At 35.9% G+C, this 26370-nt stretch overlaps 4 protein-coding genes across 5 annotated transcripts; 1 reads left to right on the top strand and 3 right to left on the bottom strand.

Annotated features, from left to right (window-relative positions):
* Positions 1-1332: 1332 nt before the first annotated feature.
* On the top strand, positions 1333-5086 carry LOC132166446 (MDIS1-interacting receptor like kinase 1). The gene is made up of 2 exons (XM_059577262.1): positions 1333-4030; positions 4534-5086. Exons 1-2 carry the CDS (start codon positions 1360-1362, stop codon positions 4938-4940), a joined length of 3078 nt encoding a protein of 1025 aa, XP_059433245.1. The 5' UTR covers positions 1333-1359; the 3' UTR covers positions 4941-5086.
* A 310-nt stretch (positions 5087-5396) lies between these two features.
* On the bottom strand, positions 5397-10324 carry LOC132165741 (auxin-responsive protein IAA11). Of its 2 annotated transcripts, none has more exons than XM_059576418.1 (5): positions 9688-10324; positions 7258-7595; positions 6629-6746; positions 5921-5982; positions 5397-5829 (listed from the first exon to the last, which is right to left on the bottom strand). In XM_059576418.1, exons 1-5 carry the CDS (start codon positions 10074-10076, stop codon positions 5780-5782), a joined length of 957 nt encoding a protein of 318 aa, XP_059432401.1. In that variant the 5' UTR covers positions 10077-10324; the 3' UTR covers positions 5397-5779. The 2 variants fall into 2 exon arrangements, with proteins under 2 accessions (XP_059432401.1, XP_059432402.1); XM_059576419.1 differs by having other exon boundaries at positions 7258-7592; positions 9688-10322.
* Positions 10325-15534: 5210 nt separating this feature from the next.
* On the bottom strand, positions 15535-19385 carry LOC132165725 (uncharacterized). The gene is made up of 4 exons (XM_059576398.1): positions 19226-19385; positions 18405-18539; positions 16180-16367; positions 15535-15966 (listed from the first exon to the last, which is right to left on the bottom strand). Exons 1-4 carry the CDS (start codon positions 19282-19284, stop codon positions 15776-15778), a joined length of 573 nt encoding a protein of 190 aa, XP_059432381.1. The 5' UTR covers positions 19285-19385; the 3' UTR covers positions 15535-15775.
* Positions 19386-20794: 1409 nt separating this feature from the next.
* On the bottom strand, positions 20795-24424 carry LOC132166469 (hypothetical protein At1g04090-like). The gene is made up of 2 exons (XM_059577285.1): positions 24068-24424; positions 20795-22756 (listed from the first exon to the last, which is right to left on the bottom strand). Exons 1-2 carry the CDS (start codon positions 24288-24290, stop codon positions 21150-21152), a joined length of 1830 nt encoding a protein of 609 aa, XP_059433268.1. The 5' UTR covers positions 24291-24424; the 3' UTR covers positions 20795-21149.
* Between the last annotated feature and the right edge of the window lie 1946 nt (positions 24425-26370).

The raw sequence follows: 26370 nt of genomic DNA, 5'->3' as shown, positions 1-26370 counted from the left end.
TTTTAGATTATGGGTAAATGAATCTTTCTTTTTTTTTTTTTCTTTTTTTTTTTTTTTTCAGTTTTGAATGAATGGAAATGCTTTATTCAATATGGAAAAAGAAACCAAAGAAAAAGAAAAAGGAAAAAACAACTTTTGTTATATATTAAGGGCAATTGTAAACCATTAGGATGCCTCACATATAAACATTTGATGTGGCCCACATCAATTCATCTTTTGACAAAGAGAAGAGTTTTGTTTTTGTTTTCTGTCTGCTTCACCCTATAACATGGAAAGATTCCTTTCTCTTAATCATAACTAATAACTAACCTGCTCATTGAGCGATCAAGGCCAATTAACTATTAAGTGGATGATGTGTCTGATCTAGTGGTGCTCTTAAAATATTTCCAGGATAACGTGTATTTTTCTATTTATGATGTCTACAATAGTGGTGTATTTTATTTTGGTTTGGAAAGTGTTCTGATGTGATATAAAAGTGAAAACAGTTTTCGTGTTTTGATGAGCGTTTTTATTTTGGTTGTTTAATGTATTTGACTTAATAACAGAAAATAAAGTCGTTTACAAACACTTGGGGCTAGTTTAATCAAATAATTCTCATCATCACATGGTTTTGATTTTGATGTTAGGTTTGATCACATGTACATCAATGTTCTTTGTTGGATCCCAACTTTTGATCTTTATGCTTCATAATGTGATTGTGGGTCCATCTTATGCATCATTTCTGAATCTTTGTCATACTTAGAAGTTACCCTTTACCAGTGGGCTAACCTAAGATGAAATCTAAATCATTTGAGCATGCAGGGCTTTGAGCTCCACTTCCACACTCGTGTAAGATGCTTAAAGATAGCTTTTTTCACAATAATCTATTCCATTTACTAGGTGAAAAGCCATAAGTCCCTTTTTTTTTTTCTCTTTCGTTTTCTCTTTCTTTTTCTAAATGTGGAAGAAAAGAAAATAAATGCTGGCTATTAACCCTTTAACTAGATGGGACCCTTTGTAGAATAGGGCATAGGCATTGGATCGGGATTGGCCAGTTGACCATGATAAGAGAAACAGTGGAAGCAAAAACAATAATGCACTGTTTCTAAGGACACATTCCCTCCCCATGTTTAATGTCGGAGAAGCTTCCAATAAGTCCAAACTTCCCCCTCATTAGTTGCTGATTAACAGCTGTTGCAGAGCGCAAGACCTCACGAGCTAATCATTTAGTTTTGTTAATATTTATATACCAACTCCTATGCATTAATCAACTTCTTTCCACTCTTCCTCATAAAACAAACACTCACAGTACTGGGTTCTTTCAATCTATCTAGCTGTTTCAGCTAGTGGAAATGGTGGCAAACTGAGAAATTAAGAGAAATGAAGAAGAACAACATGCAACTGAAAACCCAGTTGTGGTTCTTCATCTTCTGTTTCCTCTACTGTTACATTGGTTGTTATTTTTTCGGTTCTGTTGCTGCAGTTGATGATGAAGTAACAGTTCTACTTTCCATAAAAGCGGGTCTTGTTGATCCATTAGACAGCCTCCAGGATTGGAAATTGCCAGAGAATGCAGCCCCGAAGTATGCAGCTCACTGTAACTGGACTGGTGTGTGGTGCAACTCCAATGGGGCTGTTGAGAAGCTTGATCTCTCCTACATGAATCTCAGTGGCCTCGTGTCAGATGATATCCAACGGCTGCAAAGTCTCACTTCTCTCAACTTGTGCTGCAATGCATTTTCTTCTTCATTGCCAAAATCAATTTCCAATCTCACAGCATTGAAGAGCCTTGATATCAGCAATAATTCTTTTGTTGGAGCTTTTCCAGGAGGAGGCCTAGGAAGGCTAACAACCTTGAATGCTTCAAGCAACGATTTCTCGGGTTTTCTTCCTGAGAATTTTGGAAATGCTACTTCCCTGGAGAGCCTGGATCTCAGAGGGAATTTCTTCCAAGGCTCAATTCCAAAGTCCTTCAAGAACTTGCAGAAGTTGAAGTTTCTTGGCCTTGCTGGTAATAACCTCACAGGCAACATCCCGGGAGAGCTTGGGCAGCTTTCATCACTGGAGAAGATTATTCTTGGGTACAATGAATTTGAAGGTGAAATCCCTGCAGAGTTTGGGAATCTCACTAATCTCAAGTATCTTGATTTGTCGCCGGGCAATCTTAGCGGCAAGATTCCAGCTGAATTGGGGAGGTTAAAGCTACTAGAGACTGTATACTTGTACAAGAACAATTTTGAAGGCAGTATTCCACCAGCTATTGGCAACATAACTGCATTAATTTTGCTGGATCTCTCTGATAACATGTTATCAGGGAAAATTCCAGCAGAGATGGCTGAGCTGAAGAACTTGCAGCTCTTGGATCTAAAGTGCAACCAGTTGTCAGGTCCAGTTCCTATTGGACTAGGAGGTTTGACTCAATTACGGGTTCTTGAGCTGTGGAACAATTCTTTTTCAGGTCCATTGCCAAGTGATCTAGGCGAGAATTCACCATTGCAGTTGTTGGATGTATCATCCAATGCATTCTCTGGGGAGATTCCAGCAACCTTGTGCAATGGGGGCAATCTCACAAAGCTCATTCTTTTCAACAATGCCTTCTCGGGGCCGATTCCAGTTGGCTTATCAACATGTCTCTCACTTATCCGTGTTCGAATGCAGAATAATCTTCTTTCTGGGACAATTCCTCGGGGCCTTGGCCAACTAGGGAAGCTTGACAGGTTAGAATTGGCAAATAATAGTCTCACTGGTCAGATCCCAGATGATATGGGTTCTTCTACATCGCTTTCTTTTATTGATTTCTCTAGAAACCGCCTCCAGTCTTCTCTTCCTTCCACCATTCTTTCCATTCCAAAACTGCAAACCTTCATGGCCTCAAACAATAACTTAGAAGGTGAAATCCCTGACCAATTCCAGGACTGTCCTTCACTTTCTGTTCTTGATCTCTCATTGAACCATTTCTCTGGAAGCATTCCAGCAAGCATTGCTTCATGTCAGAGATTGGTTTTTTTGAATCTCAGGAACAACCAACTGACTGGACAAATCCCAAAGCCAATTGCGATGATGCCCACATTGGCCACTCTTGATCTATCCAATAACTCTCTTACTGGTGGAATACCAGAAAATTTTGGAATTTCTCCAGCCTTAGAAATGCTCAATGTTGCATACAACAAGCTAGAAGGTCCTGTTCCAACAAATGGTGTGCTAAGAACTATAAACCCAGATGATCTTGTGGGCAATGCTGGTCTCTGTGGTGGTGTACTCCCTCCATGCCATGGAAATTTGGCATTCAAAGCAAGCCATGGGAGCTTGCGCGCAAAGCACATAATTGCTGGATGGATCATTGGAATTTCATCTTTTTTAGCAATTATGTTTGCTCTTTTTGGTGCTCTGACTCTGTATAAAAGGTGGTATTCAAATGGAAGCTGCTTTGAAGAAAAATATGAAACAGGCAATGGGGAGTGGCCATGGAGATTGATGGCATTCCAAAGGCTTGGCTTCACAACTGCTGACATTCTAGCTTGCATCAAGGAATCAAATGTAATTGGTATGGGAGCAACTGGGACTGTGTATAAGGCTGAGATGCCTCGACTGAATACAACTGTGGCAGTCAAAAAGTTATGGAGATCAGAAGCTGATATTGAAACCGGAAGCGGAAATGATCTTGTTGGAGAGGTGAATCTCCTGGGAAGGCTAAGGCATCGGAATATTGTTCGGTTATTAGGATGTATTCATAATGACACCAATGTGATGATAATCTATGAGTTTATGCAAAATGGGAACCTTGGGGAAGCCTTGCATGGCAAGCAAGCAGGAAAGTTGCTTGTAGACTGGGTTTCTCGGTATAACATAGCACTTGGAGTCGCGCAGGGGCTTTCTTATCTCCACCATGATTGTCACCCACCAGTCATCCATCGAGACATCAAGTCGAATAACATACTGCTTGATGCAAATCTTGAGGCAAGGATTGCAGATTTTGGGTTGGCAAGGATGATGATCAGGAAGAATGAGACAGTTTCAATGGTTGCAGGATCCTATGGATATATTGCTCCAGGTCAGTTACTACTTTTCAATCAAATTGTCTCTGATTTTATTTGCAACAGTTAGAAACTGGTTAATTGGTCATGCTGCTAGAGATATGAAACTTGTGAGATTCAAAAACATTTCCTTGAGCCCTATTGATCTGTGAATTTCTCAGCACATCAAGATGAGGAGCTAGATTGAAGGGTCACCATAGATAAGGCACCAAAGTTATTAGAATATTAGTGAAATGATTAAATTCACTATTTTTTAGTAACTGAAATTTTTAGAAGAGTAGTGATTTAATATGGTATCAAAACAAAAGTTTTGAGTTTAAACCTTGTTTCCCTATTTCGCCTTTCATTTTAATTGAATATTCCACGTGTTAGAGGAGTTTGAGCCTCTACACGAGGGAAATTTACCATTTTCTATCCGTTAAAGTTTTTATGATAAATGGTAATTTAATAAAATAAAAATAAAAAAACTTTTACTTGTCTGACAGCTAACAAATTTGAAATTTTTCTGATTCCTCTGCAGAATATGGATACACCTTGAAGGTAGATGAAAAGATTGACATATATAGTTTTGGAGTTGTTCTACTGGAGCTTCTCACAGGAAAGAGGCCTTTAGATCCTCAGTTTGGAGAGTCTGTTGACATTGTGGAGTGGATACGATGGAAAATTAGAGACAATAAATCATTAGAAGAAGCCCTAGACCCCATTGCAGGAAATTGCAAGCATGTTCAGGAAGAGATGCTCTTAGTCCTCAGAATAGCACTTCTTTGCACTGCCAAGCTCCCAAGGGACAGGCCCTCAATGAGGGATGTCATCACAATGCTAGGAGAGGCAAAGCCTCGGAGAAAAAGCAGCAGCAATAACGATGGACTTACCACTAACAAGGAGAAACCAGTATTTAGCACATCACCTGTAAATGGCCTTCTCTAGGAACTAAATTGTGTTCCTTCCCAGTTCCCCCTCGGCTGTGATTTTGTTAAATTTGTTCTTTTGTATGTAGATTTGTCTGTTAATGTTTGTAATCACCGTTTCATATTGGTGCCTAAAAATTAACGGGTATTTGAAATTAGATTTTCCTTGCAAATAAAGCACCATTTTGTGCTCATCTCTTGTATAATTGTTGGTATATTGATTCAATATTAAATTTACCATTTTCTATTAATTTAAACAAGCTTTTTAAATAAGTAGTAACGCATTGTCTCTGTAATTTGTCTCACATATTAATTGAATATTTTACATGTATATTGGGTCTCATTGATGGCGTTTCCCAATAACCTTCAATAGTTATTGTCCAGCTCCTCCATAATGAATAGAGTTTTTACAAGCACCCGCAACCTAGTTTTTACTGGCACAAGACAAAATCAAGAGATCCTCTTTGCTAAATGCAGCCCATCATTCATTCATTCTTTCCTTCAAGCACAATCTAGTGCGCAGAAAACTTAAAACAAAAGCATTAACACTGTATTTTCAGCATCAACAAACAATATTTACTGGACTATGCATGTGTATAACACAGTAAGACACTGAAAACTACTATTCCTGTGGCTTCCAAAAAAGCAGGGAGAGATCTCTCCCAGGGCAAAATAGTGTAACAAAAACAACTGAATGAAAAAATATACATATTTGACAAAAGAACAACCCAAAACAAACTAAGAGCCGTGGATTAATCATTACTTTGGAAAATGCTTTGACTATGCAGTATCCTTTTATCTCTTTCGTATATTACTTTCAAGCCATATATTGGGTGCTTCTAGTTCCGAAAACCGGGTCTAGATGGGGTTGGTTCTTTGCCTCCCATTCCTTTCTTCTGACCTTGGAGCTGCAAATTAGGAGTTATCTTAACAGCATGAGATCAAGTAAATGTGCAGCTTCAAAAGATGAATCCTAATGTTGAATGCAAATCTACTTACCAAGTCCATTAGCTTCAGATGTCCTCATAATTCTTAGCCTCCTCACAGAGCTAATAAACATCCTGAATACAATTAGAAAAGCATTATACAACCAGACCAGATAATATGACCTATAACAAAGACCAAACAGTAAGAGGATAAAATCACCAAGTGAAAATAAAACTTACTAAAAGAAGACACATACTTGGCTCATAGTTCATTTCTCTGCCTCTAGATTATTTATTGAGTAATACTTATCAAAAAAAAGAATTATTTATTGAGTAATGCTACATACTATACCTCCATCTCACCCCATCCACTAGACTGATGTGACAGTATCCATCAGCTCTTAGAATTTTTTTTTTTTTTTTAAGCAAGGGTTGATCTAAGAACTGATGGGCATTGTCACATCAGCTCAGTGGGATGGGGGTGGAACGAAGGTGTAGTATTTAGCATTACTCTTATTTTTTTATCAATTTTTTAGCTATCATATGTCTCAACATTTTCTATTCTTCCATTTGTGATGGAACATAAATCCTAGAACAAAACCGAGAATGTCCACTCAAAGTCGATGACCCCAAGGATTATGGTTGTGGTAATCAGGCGATGCCAAGGCAACGCCTAAGTAACAAATAAGGTACCAGTTGGACATGACAGAATCACAGTAGTCAGAACCCTATCCACATGAATGAAATTATTTAGGCTGATGATGAAACATATTATTCATACCCCCAAGGAACATCTCCAACGAGCATCCAGTCTCCGTCTTTGTCTTCATATGTAAGCACAAACTCAGATGATCCATCCAGCAACTTTGATGGTATGTCATCTTCCTCTCTGCTTGATCCTAATCACAGATTGATGCCACCACCACTCAGAAAAAATAAAATAAAATAAAATAAAAAAGCTACCACGTCATAACTAACTACAAACACAAACTCCAGAATCTAGATCAAATCAATGGAGGACTTGATTTAATGGAATTTCTTAGATTTGACATTTTGCTTCTATTTTAAATTACAGATTTTACTGTTTCAAGGTTTATAAAACTTTCAGCTGTTCAGAAATGAAATTAAAAAGGAAAGGGTGCAAAATTTAGGAATCTGCTTTTGATTGGGGAAAAAAAAAAACTAATGCCAAAGTGTAACACTCCGCTGCTTAATTTACGTTAAGGTATAGTAATAACACTATAGGTTATCTTTTAGCTGGATAATTTTGGGGGCATTTACATACCCAATCCAGCTAGGGCACGATGACACAAAAGTTAGGAGACCTGGCTTTAGAGACCATAAATAGTTGTTGAAGGGGTTCTTAACTCCATTCTGAAATTCAAAATATAAGGTATAAAAAGCACTCACGTATTGAATTCATTATTGTAGTGGATGTCTGGAACATATCCTCCAGTTTTTGCGATAAGGCTTCATAGCAACTGTGTGCACTCAGATCAACCTTCCTTCCTATAGGAATTCCATCCATATTCACCTTCACAAACAGAGTACTCCTTAACTGCCCCCTTTCTTTAGAATTACCATTGTTCTTGTCACTGCCATTGCTAGTTCCCTTTCCAACAACAGTATTGCTGTTTTTACTTTTCCCAATCAGTGGGTTGAATACTTCAGCGGCTGGTAATTTTGCTTGGTTGACCAAGCTATTCATTCTATATGCCCTTATAGGAGGCCATCCCACAACCTGACTGCTTTAAGAATTTAACATGAACAATCCCATCAGTGAAGAAACAGAAACTAAGATAAATAGGTTCCTGAAATGCAATCACCAAATTCAATAATATGTAATACAAGTAGAAAGATCCAACATCAACAAAACATCAATACCAGAAGAATTAAGAAAAATAACTGTTTTGTATAAGACAAGATTTTTCTGATTCATAAAGACAAGCTATTAGATCCTGAAAAGTGATGGCAGAAATTGATGGGCCCTGGAACCAGAAGCAAGAGGGCTCCTATAGAATAGGCATAATCTCCCAACAATCTACCATACATAAAACTATCCCAAACAACAAAAATCTGATACTCAAAAAAAATTCAGATGTTGCCAGATAACTTTTCAAACATATGTTGGCTGGCCACTCTTGATGCTATCAAAATCACATACAATGCCACTTTTGGACTAGATCAGGAAAGCCATCAGTTCTGCTCCCTAACAGTTGCAATTTTTTTTTTTTTTTTTGATAAGTAGTAATCATGTTTTATTAAAAGCGTAAGACGCCCCTAAGTACACTGGATATATATACAATAGAGAACATCTAGCTAGAATAAGAAAAGCGGATAAGAAAGTCGGCATAAGTAATCGACAATGGGGCAAGATATGCCTCAGTCCATATGTACAAAGTATGCAGCAAGGAGTCAAGAATAGCTGTCACGGTGCAATGAAAGACATGAATGCAACAACTCCAGCCAGGACTTGTACTGGCCAATTATACACTATTGGTCTAGAAGGCTAACTGTCTACATGCTAATAGTATACGCTTGACGGGAAATAGAAAGGGCAAAGTGCTAGTTTGGTCATATACCAACAAGAGGACAAATCAGTGACACCAAGTTGCTCAAAAGTTCAGCACTAACTGCTGATTAAGGAAGCTCCTTGCAGTTGAAAGCAAGACCTTGCCAGATACAATTGCAAGTCATTATCGGTGGAGGCTGAGGGGTAACTTCCCCTGAATTTTTTGAAATTGTTATGCAATGAATATTCCAATGTGAAAGATAAGAAGATCTAAACCCCTGGCTGATTATTCAAATTTAATATATTTTTTTAAAAAAAATAGATCAAAAAAACAACATAACTGCAAAAACATTCCCAAACTTTTTATGCCTTTGAAATACTCTGTTGCTGTTTAATTCTACGTGATGCATCTACTTATTGGATCAATTAAATGATTCGATTTGATACATAAAGTAAATGAGTAGATGTTAAATCAAGATATACAGCTACCTAAGAAGTGTCAAGTCCAATAGCTTACACAGTAACATGCACTTGCGCCTTGATTTCATGAGGCCCAGCATGTATTATAATGGAGGTGACTATTTATTGGATTACTCACTTTTTTAGCCCAATCAAGAGAAATCTTGGGTCCTCCACTGGGAAAAAAAATACAGCAAAGATACAAGCCACATTGTTTCCATAGCCCAAGTCTTAAGATACATGCACAGCAAAGACTTTCAAATGGCCAAATGGCAAAACAAATAATATTTGCCAAAAGACACATTATCGTTCTAACAATTAAGGCCTATTAAATAGAATCAATATGTTGTGTAGTAGGAGGAGATGTAGAGATCATTGCAAAACAAGTGAAAAGGGAATGGGAAATTTTTCAAGCTTCCTCTGGGATAGATGCCCAAATATAATGTCATTTGGGCTAATTAGAATTGCAAATTCAACCTCAGATAAGCGAATTCAATTATTTATCGGTATAAACCTCAAATCAAAGGTAAGCACAAGCCCCATATGTTTTTGAGCATCAGATCCATCAAAATCAACTAATACATAATCACACATCACAAAATTAATATGTGGCAGATAAACAAAGCCAGAAAAGAGGACTGGAGAAAAAACAAAGGGGAGATCAAAGTTATGAAATGGCAAGCTGAGTAAAATAATTTTGATTAAAGGCACATAAATCAGTTAGTTTGAAACTACAAAAAGAATAGAACAAGGCATTAAAACCCTTAAACAAAAACACTAAAAATACCAAGAGCCTAGACAATCGTGGGTTAAAAAAAAAAAAAGTTAATGAACAAAAGGCATATCCTATAATCCTAAGATCTTATTACCTGGCACCATTAGCAACAGCAACAGAATCAGCACTTCTCTTTGTCCCAGCTGTAACATTAGCTCTGCTCAATGAAGAATTAGAACAAGAAGAAGAGGATGGTGATGATGCAGATGAAGATGAAGAAGCTGAAGCTAAAGAACCCAGATAAGGAAAGTCCTTGGCCGTCAAAATCCTCGCATATTGACCCCGTGGACCTTGTTGGGTCCGGCAAGCACCACCAAGACTCAACCCAAGACCCAGCTCAAGCTCAGACTCATCTGGGCAAGAAGAAGAATCCTCGGATGACAAGACAAGGTTGTCCTCCTTCGACACGGTGGACATCGACCCACCACTCGTAATAGACCCTCCTCCTCCAGACACAGCTCCACCACCACCAACACCCTGCATTGAAATCTTCCTAGTTTGCGAATATCTCTCAGACCCAGAAGAGATTTTCAAGAACAGAGACCAAGATCGAGGCAGATTATAGACAAAGAGCCAAGGTTGGGAGGGTTTAAGAGAAAAAAGGGGAAGGAGACAAGCAGCAGAAAGAAGAGAAACGTGGGGGCTTTGTTTGGTGGGTATTGGGAAAGGAAGGGAAGCAAAAAAGCAGAAAAAAGGTTGGTGTGGTGGTGGTGGTGGAAAAGGCTTGGGGTACTGATTGCTGTATGGCCCCACCTGTCTGGTTTATGCGCCTCCATCAACACTTGTTCTAGATCTTCTCCTACCATTTTTTTTTTTTTTTTTTTTTTGTTCTTTTCACTTGGCTTATTACTCTTCAACTCTCTCTTCCTTTTAGTAGAGATATTTTCAATTTCTAAAAAAATAAATAAATAATTTAAGGGGATAAAAAAAAAAAAATTAATTAATTTTTTTTTTATATATATATATAGATGAGAGAAATAAAGACAAAAATTGCATGAACCCTTTCCTAGTGTAGGAAATATACAATTGGAAATGATTAAAAAAATAAAACTATTTAGTATATTATCATACAACTTGATAACGTGTAAAAATTAGTTATTGAATTAGTAGTTATTAAAAAAAAAATCAAACATTGATTTTATAGTCATGTTATTCTAATTATAAATCAATTCTATAACAGCCTACTAAATAGTATTATTCAAAAAAAATTAATTAAAATTACCCATTTTATTATATTATGAGCACAAAATCAAGTATTTCACCTAAGTGGATCTATTTTTCATATTGTTGGTGCTATTTGGAATCCTCAAGGTCATATGATGCTTTGTTAGAGACCAAAGTGTCTAGAATTTATGCATGCATGGGACTCATTGTCATACAAAAATAAAGATTAGGATTTAAGTTATCTATGGTTAAGCCCCCACACTAGAGAACTGTCATTATGACATTTGAGTTTATTAAAGCAAGCCTATATTGAGCAAAGGAATATTTGAGCCTAATCTATGTGCCTAATTTTACCTAACATTACCTAATCTTTTATTAAATGGTTTAAGCAAATTATTTAAGCTATATATATATATAGTCTTAAATCCAATCTAAAAATAAAATTACTATCAATCTAGTCCTGAAACTTTTTAAAATTAATGATTAAGTCCTTAACATATGTTTAGATTTTTTGAAGTTTCATGATTATATGAATAGTACAATATTCCTAAACTTATAATTATTGCGGGGAAAAAATAATGTTAAAAATTATATATTATCCCACTTCAATGTTAAGTCATAATTAGTACTTAAATAAAACTCAATTACTTCTTGAAGAGCAAAGGAATAATCATGAAAGAAGACTTTGTTTTTTATTATTATTATTATTATTATTAGGAAAATTTCACTTTGGCTCCATGAACTTCTATCCGATTCTACAAACCCTTAAACTTTCAAATCTCTCATTTTGGATTTCTGAACTTTCAATTAGAACTCTTCCATTAATTTTAGCCGTTAAAAATACAAAAAATACCAAAATGTCCTTGATTTTCATTTTTTTTTTTTAAAAAAAAAAAAACTATTGAAAGTTGAAATTTTATACAAAAGTCAGAGATATAAACGTTATGTAACGTTTAAAATCTAACGGAGGGGTCCATATTGAGAGTAATTAAAAGTTCAAAGGTCTAAAATGAAAAATTTAAAAGTTTAGAAGGTTTATAAAATTGAGTGGAAGTTCATGGAGTTAAAGTGAAGTTTCTATTATTATTATTATTATTATTATTATTTGTTTTTTTGTTTTGTTTTGTATACAAAGCAAGCCCAAAAGTCTTCTTCACTATCAAATGGGGAGAAAAACTAAAAAATCTCCGAAGAAGGACCGAAGCTCCCAACGACAACCCGACAAGGTGGGGGCCCAAACGACACACGGCTCAACAAGTCGGAGGTAGGACCACCTGGGCCCCGCTTCATAATCACGAACCCAGTGACACGTGGGGGACCACCGACCATCGGATTTAATGTAGACAGCTCAACGAACGACCAAAAAAAAAACGTTAGGCCACCCTTTCAAGTCCGCCAGAAAAAAAAAAAAAAAGGCTTTGAATTCCGTAGTTGCCCTGTCCGCCCGCGTCTTGCCACGTGTCGACTCGATCTAGACGTGCGCACGGCGCTGTCGTTCGCCTGGGGGACAGAGTCCACAGTTGCCTCACGTGAGGGCCCACGAGAAAAGAGACTTGTACAGTTGTACCCTCGCTGTGACGATATTTTCCACCACCCCCGTTGATCCTTTGACACGTTGAAAATTAGATTAAGCAAATAGAGAAAAAAAACAAAGAAAAATCAACGGGTTTAAGTAATATTAATTGATATGATTAGAACACAAGCCCGGTCAGAATAGCAGGCTTAAGCGTTCTATTTTGAACGTGTAAAAGCAGTTTAAGGACAAAAAGAGCACACCGGTTGTATTCTGAAATTCAACTTTTGCGTGTAGCTGATGTTGATTTGTTGCCTGCTCTTTAATGAGTAGTGTCGGGTTTGTTTGTTAATCTGTATATTTTTTATTTTTTATTTAAAAAAATTGTTTTGATGTTTTATATTTTAAGTTATTTATTAATATTTTAAGTTATTTATTAATATTTTTGTTTTGAATAATGACAAAAAATAAAATAAAATTTGTTATCAGCTTCCACATAAATGTTTTGATCGTTAGCATGGTTGTTAAACTCTATAGATCTTTCTTTATCGATTTAAATTTTTCGTGATATTTGTTGATTTAAACACAAGAAGAAAAAAAATACAGAGGAGAAAAGAACAGCTTCGCCCCCCTTGCTTATCCCTCTCCCTCTTATTCTCCTAGTAGTAGTGCTCTGTCTTTTTTGTAGCCTCTTCCTATCTCCGTTTTGGTGTCTTTGTTTTATATGATAGCCTTAAAAAAGCATGTTGAAGCTTTGATATTATAAACAAATAATAATATTTTTCTTAAAGCATGTTGAAAGCCTTTATGCAAATTTTTTTTGGCCTTATTAAAAAAAATTTTTGACCTTAAAAAAATTTTTTTTGGGCCTTACAAATCTGAGGTTCTAGACGCCAGCCTAACTCACCTAGCGGTTGGGCCAGCCCTGTTTATATCAAATTTTTAGATCTAAATATAGTTTTTCATACTTAGATCTATTTGACTCAGCTGACTTCTCTATTTTTCGTTGCTTATGCGCCGATCAACCAACTGAGTCTTGCATGTCGGAGCGTGTTTCTCGCGTATCGACGCTTGGATCTCACAAGTAAAGTCATGTCTTCACCGGGATGTCTATAATGTCGTACTCTTATGCTGTAGCTTCTGGTGAGGTTTTGTTGTTTTTTGTTTTTGCTTTGATTTTTCTTTTTTTTTTGTTCTTTTTGTCGTGACCCTTGGGTCGAGGACGTGAGTTGTCTCATGACCTTTGAGCCGATGTGGATTAGATCGGTGTGAGGATTGTCTCTCACGGCCGAAAAATAAGTTTTGGAAATTTGAACTACCAATGTCTTACATTTAATTTACCCAGAGCAGATTTGTTTCATAACTGAAATTATACATGGGTTAGCGGAAGCTAATATCATAGATAAAATTTGATTGTAATAATTTTTTGATTATATCTATGACTTTGTAATTTTATAACACTTTGATATGTTTTATTATAGCTTTATACTCTGTGATGTAAAAGTTAATTATGCTCTTAATCTTTTATTAATGGAATATGAAAATTCTCCGTTAAAAAAGAAAAAAAAATTCAAAAATTATCGAATAATTGGCCTCTTGCTCTATGCATTTAGTTTCGCTTATTGAAAGATAATTTAAATTCAAGGGAAATGAAATAAAAAAAAAAAATTATTATTATTATTATTATTATTTGAGATAATTAGTGTTTTAACATCAATCATTGAGATTTAGATTTGTTGAAATTTCGTATTCCAATTTCAAAGAACTTGGACAAGAAATAAGAGAGCATATAAGACCTAGCAAGTTCCTAATTGCTCAAGAAGTGGAGCCTATTTGGTCGACATTCTAAAAATTTGCACCACTCTTTCTTTGTTTCTCATATTTTGACCCAATTTCAATAAATTCCAAGAAAAATGTGAGTGGTGATAATTGGATATTGGAAAAGAGTAGCTTGGGAGGAAGGGAGGGAGGGTGTGTTTAAATTAATTGGACAGAAAATGTTGGTATTAAATGTGAAATGGACATTTACTACTACTTAGTAGATGATGTAAATATTTGTCGGGTCTACACCTGCCATTCCCTCAATCAAAGCTTGGTCATATCAAACCTCATTTTGTGGCTGCTGATTTATGTAATTTTTGTTTTTCTTTTTAATGATGCTATTGTGACGTAGAACTATGCTCACTGTGAAGTATAAATTTTTAACAATTTTATTTTTCGAGTCGTTAATAATTCAGATAACAAATATGAGAAAATTAATGTAAAATTTAGTTGTTCAAGTGAGTGGTGGGCTCTGTAAGGATTAATAATCCGAAAAGCAAATTGTTGGAGATTCAAATCTATTCATTGTTGCTTATATATTTTAGAGATACATATAAAATGATTAACCAAAAGGCTAAAAAAACGTGTTTATCTAATTCAATCAAATGCATTTTTCATTTTAGTTAAGTGTTTCTCCAAATGTGGAGAAGCACTGTAGAGCAATGTATAAGGGTTTTGTATTTTTCTCTCTCGACTCTCTTTTCGTTCTCATTTTTTTTTTTTAAAAAAAAAAAGCCTATTTTCAGGATCATTTTTGACGAATTCAGATCGGGTGCAATGAAACTACTCACTGTATATTATGTAAGAGTATTCTCAAGCCCCATTTGCTTGAACAGGTAAAAGTTTAAATTGTCCGAACATTTGTCTAAACAAAGATGAAACATCCTCATCGCAGCCAATCTCTCCTCCAATCTTGGCAGCTTTGTTCAAAGTCGGCCAAATCAGTGCCTAAATTACATCGTGTTAATTTTCGTCTTTATTGAAATGTCAAATGGTCCCAGACTCCCAATGCCACTTGTTTCTTTTTGTCATTTGTATAGTTTTGTTTGTTTTCCTTTTCTGGGTTGGTTTCCGCTTGTGCAAAGCATATACCATAAACATAATCTCGTTGGCTGCACACGGTGAAGCTAAAAAGGCACACATTTTTTCATTGTAAACCATCCCATAGATATAACACTATATAGATCAATTTTAAAGCGACCCATTTAATTAAACGAGTTAGACTCGTTAACCCCAATTCACTAATTTCGTGTTAGATTTGTGGGTCATGTCAAAAATTATCGGCACTGCATAAAAGATTAACAAAGGAAACTTTTTTGCAGAATGCGATTAAACCAGTAAACCACGAGGCTAATCATTTGTAACACTCGATGCTTTGAGTCCCTCTGGGTAAGGGCAACTACATTTTCTAACCAAATATACTGAGTCATTGGTATGGAGAAGAAAATAAAACAATACAAAAAAAATTGGATCTTTCATTTATTTTTGTTGCACTACATGCCACAACTGATCTCATCAAATTTTGCACTAACATATGACAAAAATTTCACAAAACTTAATTCATAAACATATCAAGTATGAAGCCCCACTCAGTTTGGTTTACCAATCTTGGAGTGGAGGAAACTTATGTGAGCAAAGAATTCAAATGGGGAAATGTGTTACCATAATCAGCAGAATATGACTTTCATTTCTGCTCTGGATCCTGTGACTCTTGAGGTTTGCAATCGGTGCACGCCGTAAAAGCTGGAGGAGGGAAGTCAGAAAGAGTAACCCTCAATGTTTGATGCTTCTCATCATTGGCAGGAACATGGAGCAGAGCATCCATGATTAGGATGTCCCAATCACGAGGCCTGAGAAATGAAAACCAGGAGCCGTCTGTGGAAGAAACCCAATGGCTCTGTTAATGAAGTAAACAATCAAGGAAATTCAAGCGATATAAGCAGCTGAAATCATGAATTGTACAGAAGAGTCGGGATAACTTCCAAACAAAAGCTTTTGCTAGCACAAACTTTTATTAAACAGTAAGGAAAAGGTCATCAGCACTAGTAAAAAAAAAACAAAAACATTATTTTGAAGGGGACTACAAACCTCCATCACGAACTGCCTTCACATGGAAGACTCCCGAGCCTTGCGGTCCAGACACGGGAAATGTGCAAGACACAGAATGCCGTTTATGAGCTACAGCGAGTGATGCATTGTACCATGGACCCCTTAAAATAGGTTCCCCAATGGCATCTATGACTGCCTGGTTCTTACTGGCTCTCTCCAAGGCCTTGCTGCAAAAATTTTAGGCAAATGATTAGCAACCTTGCCTTATTGTCAACCTTTATTTCCTCACACCTTTATCACTTGAGCAGAAAGTATTAATATTATGTAATGTGCATCTCAAGCCTGTACTTTAGTTCCAACTAAATTTGGGTCAACTTCATGTAACCTTTTTCAGTAAATTGGGGTTGTTACATATGTCTTTTTCCACCATTCTGCCATACTAAAGATCATACTCTCCCTCACCTCCTCCTTTATCTAGCCTTCAGTCTAATCAGTGCACCAGTACCAGACTCATCAATACCAAGCCCTAGTTCTAGGATCTTCCCCAGGTTGTCAAAAGACCTTGGTATATATATATATATATATATATATATATATATATATATTCTTTTTTTTCCTGATGAGTGGTAAATATATCTGAGCCTAAAATTTAACGACGAATATGTCACCATCTGTCAAAATGATTTAACATTTTAAAGTGCTCAAGTCTAAGGATGACTAAATCATTAGTACAATATAGTCTCTTACTAGCGCAGAGAAATTTTCATCACAGAAGCACCTAAAACAATTGGGTACACCTTGCACAGGTGAATGACTGTAAGTCTTCATCATTTCTCCATTTTTTGAGCCTCTTGTTACCAATAAATGCTATATCCAAAATCAATTGCTAATGTCTATCATAAAGGTACCTGAAGCTCTTAAAGACATCTCAATCACAGTACAAATCCTTAATAGATTCTTTAGTACATTATTCAGTACACAAGTTCAATCAAGAAACTCAAGAGAATTTTGTTTCTTTTTCTCTATTTGGAGGATATGAGGAGGAGAAAGAGTGAGGAACTGATGACACCAATAAATAATATAAGGGTATTTTTGAGATAAATCCGTGAGTCAATGTGCCAAATCAGATCATACCTTAATTTTATTTATTATTTTTTTTTTTAACTGCATAAGTTCTTCAAAAATGTGAAATAGATCCTTCCGTTGGTTTTCGGTCCGAAATAGTGCCGTCCGTTAGTGTCACGTCAACAATTTTTTTTTTTTTTTTTTCACATCACGTTAAAATAATATTTTTTGAATAATTTAACTAAAAAATCAAATCTTTAAAAAAAAAAAAAAATTAAAATTAAAAAAGAAAAAGAAAAAAGGGTGGCCAGCAGTAGGGCTGCCACCCCCAACCCCCCTGGGGTGGCTCGCAGGCCACCCAAACACCCATGGGGTTATGGGCTGAAACCCATGTGGACAGGTGGATAGCGGATGCGGAGCGGTTTTTAACCACCTACTTAAACACCCCTAGCCACCAGCAAAGGCTCATGCATACAGAATCCATGGTAGAATTATTGACCAATATGCTCAAACATTCACAACACAACTTTGTGATTTCAAAATGGGAAGCTTATAAAGCTGCGGAAAACAAGGGCTAAGAAAATAATGCAACATCTTCATATGAGGCCCTCCTATGTCCATAGCACCTCATTGGTATGCTATAAAACCCAAATAAGATGGGTTCCTATGAGTGAGCAGCAGGTCATATAAGCACCATCATAAGATTATTAACAATGTGATTTGCATTTCTACTCTCTTCTGACAATGTTCTAACAAATTTATTCCAATGTCAACAGATATCCAATTGCTGGATATAATTGACCAACCAAGGAAACAAGTACACCAGTCATCTAAACGTTTATAACGCTAGCAAAAAGCCCCTTCTAGTTAAATGGCTTAAAAGAATCCCAAGTCCTGATTTCAAATATTCAATATCTCCACCCTCATGTGCACATGGTTTCAGGTTGGGAAAAAAAAGGGGAATGGGTTTGTAGGAAGATAGAAATAAACACTGAACATATGAATAGCAAGCTTTTCGGGTCTTTATATCACTAAATAGCCTAAATTTATGAAAGATAAAAGCAAAAAATTCACAGAAGAAACATTTTTTTACTAAAATATCTAATGCAAACCATGTCTAGTTTGATATTAACCATTTAATCAACAAAACTCCTAGTTTCTTAGATGCAAAAGACACGCCTAAATACAATGTCACATACCTGCTACAGCTACTATATATAACAAGGTCATCCAAAGCACTCAAACCAACGCCACCCGTTACAGTAAACAAAACAAAAGTCACTGCCTTTCGACCCAACGACTTGGTCTTCCCTTCATGGTCAGACTTTGCTGAGCTGCAGCACAAAATCTTATTAGTTATGTATCATTGAGCTAAACTTCCCAATTCAAATAATTGAGTAAGTATGAAACCTTGATTTCTTTTAACTTACAATTCATCTTACATGATCTCAAGACAATTATACAGAAAATGGGTCTCTTCTCACAAAATTCAACCTCTCAACTCTTCAAATGCACCCTCCTCTTCCCATTTTCCATTTATCTTAAGTTAAAACCTATCATTGGTTACTCGGGGACAATAAGACACTAAATTTAAATAGTATAAATGCTTTTTTAAAAAATAAAATAAAATTCCTCATTTAAAAAAGAAAGAGAGAATAAAACACCCTCCACTCAACTGAGCCTAACAGAGAAACATCAAACCTCTTTCCTTCATTTTTCCCTAATCAAAACAAAAAAAAAAAATAATAGGCCCATAATAAAAAAGAAAACATAAAAAAGGCACAAAACCATCATTCCCTAGCCTTTTTTCTCCCTATTCTCTGCTACCAAACAGAGTGACGGTAAAAATCTAGTTGGAAAGCTGTCACAGAAAGAAACTTGAAGAACCCAGATCAAAATAACTCCCCAAAAGAGGTTCAAATACAGTAAAAACTCTTAATTTGATCTATTAGTACATGATATTCACAACTAATCTACACCCAGCGAAAAACAATAAGAGGGCTGGCAAAGTATTGTGTACCTGGAAAGCTGTGACGTTGGGGAGCTTTTGAACAAGGAAATTAGTCTCCTCCCTAACATTTCCCTGCTTTCCTCGCACCCTGTTTGCTGCCCTAAACCCTTCTTCTTCTTGTTACGTGGTGCACCGCTTGCCCAAGTTCCCAACCAAAAGCGGCAAAACCCGGTTCAGGTTTTGTTGGACAAGTTACTCTTTATTTATTTATTTATATTTTTTATTATTTTGTGAATATTTTGTGAAGATGAATTTGATATAAAGTGATATGGAAGACTGTATTTGAGTGGAGTCATGCCGACGGACAATGTTTTTCTCTAAATTAGGTTGAATGAATTTTTTTTAATTTAATCTATAAAAGTGATATGTGTCCCTTGAACATGTGAGATACACATTTTTTTTAATAGTAAGGACAAAGTTAGAATGACTTTTATTAAAAACACATCTTACATGTTATTAAAAAAAAAGATACATGTCACTTTTATAGACTAGATTGTGTCCATGTTTAACTTTTGATTTGTTTAATTTATTTTGAATATGAATCAATTTTGAGTGTATTTTTTAGCTAAATAATATGTTCAGACTATTTTTTTTAAATAAAACTTAAACTTGTTTACGAGAATTAATTTATTCATTCTTTGTATAAAATAAATATAATTATTGTTTATATTTTCCATAAATCCATACCAATAATTAGTAACTTCATTCTTAGATAAATAATTTGTATTTATAAACTTGTAAAAATTAGCATCACCAACCTTATATTTGTAATAAATCATATAATTTTTTATTTTTTTGTTTTTATCATGAAATCTCCTAGAGAAATTAAATCTTATAAAACCTTAAACAATTCAATATTGAGTTTGTATGTATATATACTTTCATTATATACACTAATACACATAACACACACTCTAAAAAAGATTTTGTTTTTCTTCTTGTTAAAATACTTACAATGTTCTCGTTACAAAGTTAAAAATAATGTAGAAAAATTATACAAGTTAGAGCCAAATTTGTATCTCTGTTCTTAAAGCACGAACAGTAGATGCTCTATATGTCATTTTCTTATGTTTAAGAAAAATTTTAAAAAATTCACTCATATCAAATTCCCTACATCAAGGATTTGCTAATTTTCCAATGTCTTTTCTAAATATTATTTTAATATAAGAATTTCTCTTTCCTCTTTCATCTTTCATATTTTTGTCTTTAGTTGAGAATTGTATTGAAATTTTGTAAAAAAGTGAGGGTAGATAGAGAACTTGTATTTTGTGAAGAAACAATATTTTAATAATATAAGAAAAGGTAAAGAAAACTATTGTAAAATATATTTTCATAGAGAAACAAAGAATAGTTTTGTACCATAAACTTAAAGAAAATCAAAGAGAAACTGCTGCGCTCTTACAACTGCCCCCACCCCCACAGACTTCGGACTTGTCATGGGCTAGTATAGGGCTTATAGCTCTGTTTTCAAGACACTGGATTCATTTATGCTAACAAAGCTCACAGAAATCAGGTGATTTGGTCCCTGCCAATCCAGACAAGTAAGACTCGGTGCAAAAATCTCTTAGAACACTGATAATTCCGATATACATAGTGGCAAAATTTGCACAATTTGAAACTCATTCAATATTGATTCTGATATATATATATATATAACATCCACATCTCACCATTATACAAATCTACATCTTGGAGACAAACCCAATAAAATACTCTGCTTCATCCACCCCTCCTCCCTTCTCCTTCCAAGGATCCTTAGCTCAAATTAGAGCGCCACTCAAGTCTATCTAAGAATACATATACAAAAAATGACAAATATACAGAGTTTAACAAGACCAGCCTCCAAACAATTCTCACTAACCATGTATGTATATGACCATGAACAGCAGCAGATGAAGAAGAACAACCATCAAGGTGGTTCTGAGACAAATCTCTAGCTTCTTTCATCTCCCACCCAGTTGTTCTTCTCCTTCGGCCCGGTAGGACCTTCCTCCCCATATAGCTCCACTGGAAACTTGTCAAATATGTTCTCCACTGAATATCGAAGCGTCACAGGCAATACATTGATTATCTTGTCCAGCTCGGTTCTTGAATCGTAGACAATAGTCGGACCCCACTCTCTCATAAACTGCAACCAAAATGGTTCTGTAACAACCTCATCTCCAAGATACTCTGCTGAAACAAGGTCATAATGGATGCTTGAATCCACATAAAAGTCACTTCGAGCACAATCATTTCTCACTCCAACTCCAAGCTTTGAGGACCCCTGGATATAGGTTCCTGGATGAGGGTAACTTGCATGCCCACTTTTTGATGAGTAAACAATAGCTTTATTTCCCTCTATGTACTCTAAATCATAAGCATCCACCCAAACACCACCGCTGTGCTGTGAGAAGTATATACTCCAAAGCTCACCCGTGAAGTTGCAAATGCGGAGTGTGAAATGCTCCCAGTCACCCACATGCTGTCCGATCTTGCTAAGAGCAATATTCACTAACCCAACTTTAAGTGTAACCGGCCCATTGAAGGGGCAGAAAACCCACATTGCAATGTCAGTAAAAGTACCACCTAGAGCTGGCTTTACATGAACATAAAGTTTTGCACTTTCCAAGTTACCATGTTTGACAAGCTCTCTCTGATCACCACCCGGCAAGTCAATCCAAAACTCCCCGTCATTTGTTCCCCCGACTGGCAAATTTGAGCCGCTTGCATCAATAGCCTCACCATATAAAATGCCAGCTCTGAACAACAGTGCTCCATTTTTGAAAAACCATGAGAGGGAAGACGGCAAGAAGAGCTCTTCAGGATGAAAAAATACAGTGGGTCCATAGTGGTGGATTAGTGCATGAATCTGATCATTGTTTGGCATTGCAGGTAAAATAGGATTTAGATTCTTCAAGCAAGCAATATGCAGATCTTCTCTAGTGTCCCAGTAGCCACTGCAGAAAAATGTCCCTACAGAAACTCCTCTCCCGAGCATTCCCCGGTGCAAGGGCCTCGTTTCCCAAACTTGAAATGGAAAATTTGGAAATTTAGGACTAGCATCAAATATGAGGCGGTTACTTTCGCATTTGTCTGTTAGGTCAGCTCGAATACATCTTACTTCATCCAACTCAGGCTTGTCTGGCTTATTCGTAACCAAATATCCCACAGGCTTGTAACCCTCAGGTGGCTGAGGTAGCCAAACATAACCACAGCCATCATACTTTCCATCACTCCCCTCATCAGAAGTCCATACTAAGGCATAATCAAGGGGCTTTTGAAGAGCTGGTGACTTATCAGGGTCACACGCATTGAAAGTTTCTGGCAGATAAGTACCTACTTCCCTAGCCACAAGAACAAATCCGCGTAAAGGCTGGCTGTTAAGTTGGCAGTAGTGGCCAAGGCAATAGAATCCATCAGGTATACCCACTGGTTTATAAAATGAAATACCCTTCTTATTGTCTTGCATCAGATCATAGCCCCAAATGTATTCAATCCTGGTAATTTTCATAACTTCTAATTCTCCAAGACTTATTCTTCCAGAAGCAAAACTTCCACCTAAGAAGGCAAGCAAACAGTCAAATAGATTAACAAAGCAAGCTCAATTTCCGTAGTGAAAAGAGATTAAAATGCACAATAACCTTGAAACATGAAATCAATAGATATGTGTTTGAGCATTTGTGTGTGAAACAACGCCAATCAAGTACAAAGGATTCAGAAGTGCCAGCCAACTATCATGATGGATGTTTCTGGGTTTAACCAACTTGAAAAATAGAAAGAGGTTATGGCACAACTAACAGACAAGTCTAAGTTTATTTAATTATCAAAGGATGAACCAAAGTGCTGGAACAATCATGTTCTAAGAATAAATTTACAAAACAATGAACACAAATCCAAAGTCCAAATTCATAGCATGTAGGAATATACCAAAGAGTTTACAGTTCCCAAAAGGACACCTTCTCCACTAGTTTCGATAGACCAAAATGTACCCATCAACGAACATTATTAAAAAAAAAAAAAAAAAAAAACTCATAAGGAAAAGAGATAATGAAAAAAAGAAAGAAAAAAAATCGTAAGATCATTTCGATTTTATAGAACCTTCATAACTAAGAATAATCATTGCACGGTTCCAAAAGTACAACTTGCATGAGAAAAAAGAACAGATCAAAAACCGCTTTCCATTATTATGTATATAATCAACTTTGAATATCTTTTCCACAAAAGCACACAAGTCAACAACGATATAAGTCACCCAAACTGTCGATAAACATGTTCAAGTACGCAAGTAGCATACCGAGTACATGAGTTGGCATTTTCCTTTTTCTTTTTAACCCTCAGGTAAGCTCAACTACAAAGATAGCCTACAGACAAAATTATACGAACTGCCTTGCCAAAGGAAAGAAATACAGCTGGAAAATGAACAATGAACAAGGCAAGGCAAAAGGCCAAAGGGAAACATTACTAATCAAGCTCAAGCTCAAACAATCAATAAAACTTCAAATTGACCCCTCATATAGCAATTCAAAGAAATTGCACGGTTTTGATCATTCGATCCATTTGAGCAGTAGAAATCTGATGAAGCAAACAGTAAAGTCGAAAACATTGACAAACCACTGTTACCAGAAGAAACAAATGTCACCAGGAAACAACTTCAACCCATGATCCACTCCCACAAGCAAGCCATAATCTAACGAAATCCAGAAACACCCATTAACCAGAAAAGCGAAACCCACAACCGCAACTGACCCAAAACACATTCTTCAGCAAAACCCACATATCCATGATTTACCAGAAAACTAAGCAAAAGCCACATTTTATTTCACAAAACAAATCAACGCTAACAAAAAAATTTGACCCAAAAGCTCGTACCTTCCGGCCATTTGGGAATCGAAGCTGGCAGCGAGAAAGGTTCGGGCTCAGCAGGCGGCGAGAAATCGGTGACTGTGTTCCAAGAAAAGCACTTGCACCCAAACATCATCGCCAAAAGCTCTCTCGCATACAAAAGAACCTTAAATAAGATGGCTTTCAAAGCTTTGATCTTTAAGGCCTCTAAACCTGATCGGAGTATATGGGTGCGAGGAACTCCCAGCATATTCCAAAATACTTAATGTGATTGGAGATTTGGAGGGTCAGATCATTTAGTGGGACCCTTTTCTGTATAAAACAGAGAGATGTTTCCTTTTCCCTTTCAAACTCTGTTTTTTTTTAGGCTTGGGGATTGGCTTTGTTAGGTAATTGGGTTCAATATAATACTGTTAATACATTCATTGGTTGCCCAGGGAAGACAAAAAAAAAAAAAAAATCAATCACGTTGGGGAGTTTAGGTTGGGTTGGCCCTTGGCTCTTTGATGGGTGGCGTATAGCCTGTAGGCTGTTGGTATTGGTGGGTGATTGTAAATGATGAGGGGAATGATTTTTAAAGCTTCAAGTGGACACCTTTCCATCCACTCAAAAGATGCCTGCACTAAATTCAACGTTTCTACACTACTTTGTCCCGTGGATTATTATTTTGGGGGAGAGAGATGTTTTGTAAGTTTTAGTTTTGTTATGGAATTTTAAAGATTAATAAACTCAATTTGCTTATTCTTGGCAGACATCAAATCAGGAAAAAAGTGACTTATCCAAAAATAAATAAAAGATGGAATAGGATCTTCTATTTTGTTACTTAAAATCTAATTTTGTTGCATCATTTAATGATAATGTCATATTATTTATAATTTTAAATTGCATGACAAAATAAATATCATTGAATTTATAAAATTTAATTTGGACCAATAAATTGATCTCTCTAAATATGCCATTAGACACAATTTGGAGAAAAGGGAAGCACAAGATTATATTCTTTCCCAGACTGGCATACAAGCTTCCATTAGCTTTGAAAATATTTGGGTCTTCTTGCATGGTGGGGAAGTCAAAAACTACTATTTTCAAAGGAATAAAAAAGAGAATTTGGGAACGTATTAATGGGTGGAAAAAAAAAAAAAATCGTGTCACAAGTTGGAAAAGTAGTTTTCATGCAGCCTAAAGCTTTATGTTGGGATATTAGTTTTCTAATGCTTCGGTTTTGGTGGGGTCATAAGGAGAATGTTTCAAAAATTGCTTGGACGAGCTTAGAAAATTTGGGAAAATCTAAACTGATGGGTGGTATGTGGTTTTGAGAGCTTGAGTGTTTTAATAAAGCTTTTTTTGGCTAAACAATGGTGGAGGTTGATCCAACAACCAAATTAAATGGTAGCCCAAGTTATTCAAGAAAAATGCTACCCACATGACGATTTTTCGGCCTCAGCTTTGGGAAATAGGCATTTTTATGCCTGGCGAAGTATTTGGCAAGCAAATAAATTGTTGGAGTCAGGTTTGGTGTGGCGCGTGGGAGGCGGCTCAAAAATAAAAATTTGAGAGGATATATGGCTACTCAATCACACATCCTTCACATTGCAATCGTCAGTTCAAAGATTGGGAAGAGAGGCATCAGTTAAAGAATTTATTGATGAAGACACAGGGTGATAGTATATATCTTAAGTAAAGAACATTTTTAATGTGGAAGAGGTGAAAAAAATATATAATATGTCAATTAGTTCTCATGGAAAAAATAAAGTCCCTAATCCGACACACAATATAATAGATAGCATATTTGAATGAGAATTGATACAAATCATTATCTCAACTATCTCCGTATATTAAATGAGTGAATTTATTATTAAATTTTTGTGGGACCTATATGAATTTATAAATTCAATAATAAATTTATTAAATTTACGAAAAAAAAAAAAGTTTAGAAAATAATACGTAATATGTCTCTATTTATATTAAAGTTTGTTTCTTTTAGACTATCCTTTTGCTTTTATTTTCCTTATTTTTCCCAAAAGAGGGAATCTATCTCGTTTTTCACATGCATGCACACACCCCACACAAAAAATATCTATATCTCTGCAATCCTGCATTGAATAGTCCAAATCAAGAGAAAAAGTTTGAGCCACTTGTACAGTCTAAGATTCAAGTACAAGCAGATCCAACTACCAAACAAACAACACGTGTTGATGAATAGTCCCTCGAGTGATGACCCACACGATGTTTCATCAGCAATACAGAGCATTCAACGGAGCATATGCGTTAATGGCCCATCGTGAAAGCGCGTGTGAGCCACGTGGGTCAATTTAGAATGGGAAGATTAC

The sequence above is a fragment of the Corylus avellana genome, chromosome ca11, assembly GCF_901000735.1.
Source record: "Corylus avellana chromosome ca11, CavTom2PMs-1.0".
In the NCBI taxonomy this organism is placed as follows: Eukaryota; Viridiplantae; Streptophyta; class Magnoliopsida; order Fagales; family Betulaceae; genus Corylus; species Corylus avellana.
This window is presented reverse-complemented; position numbering and strand designations above follow the sequence as displayed.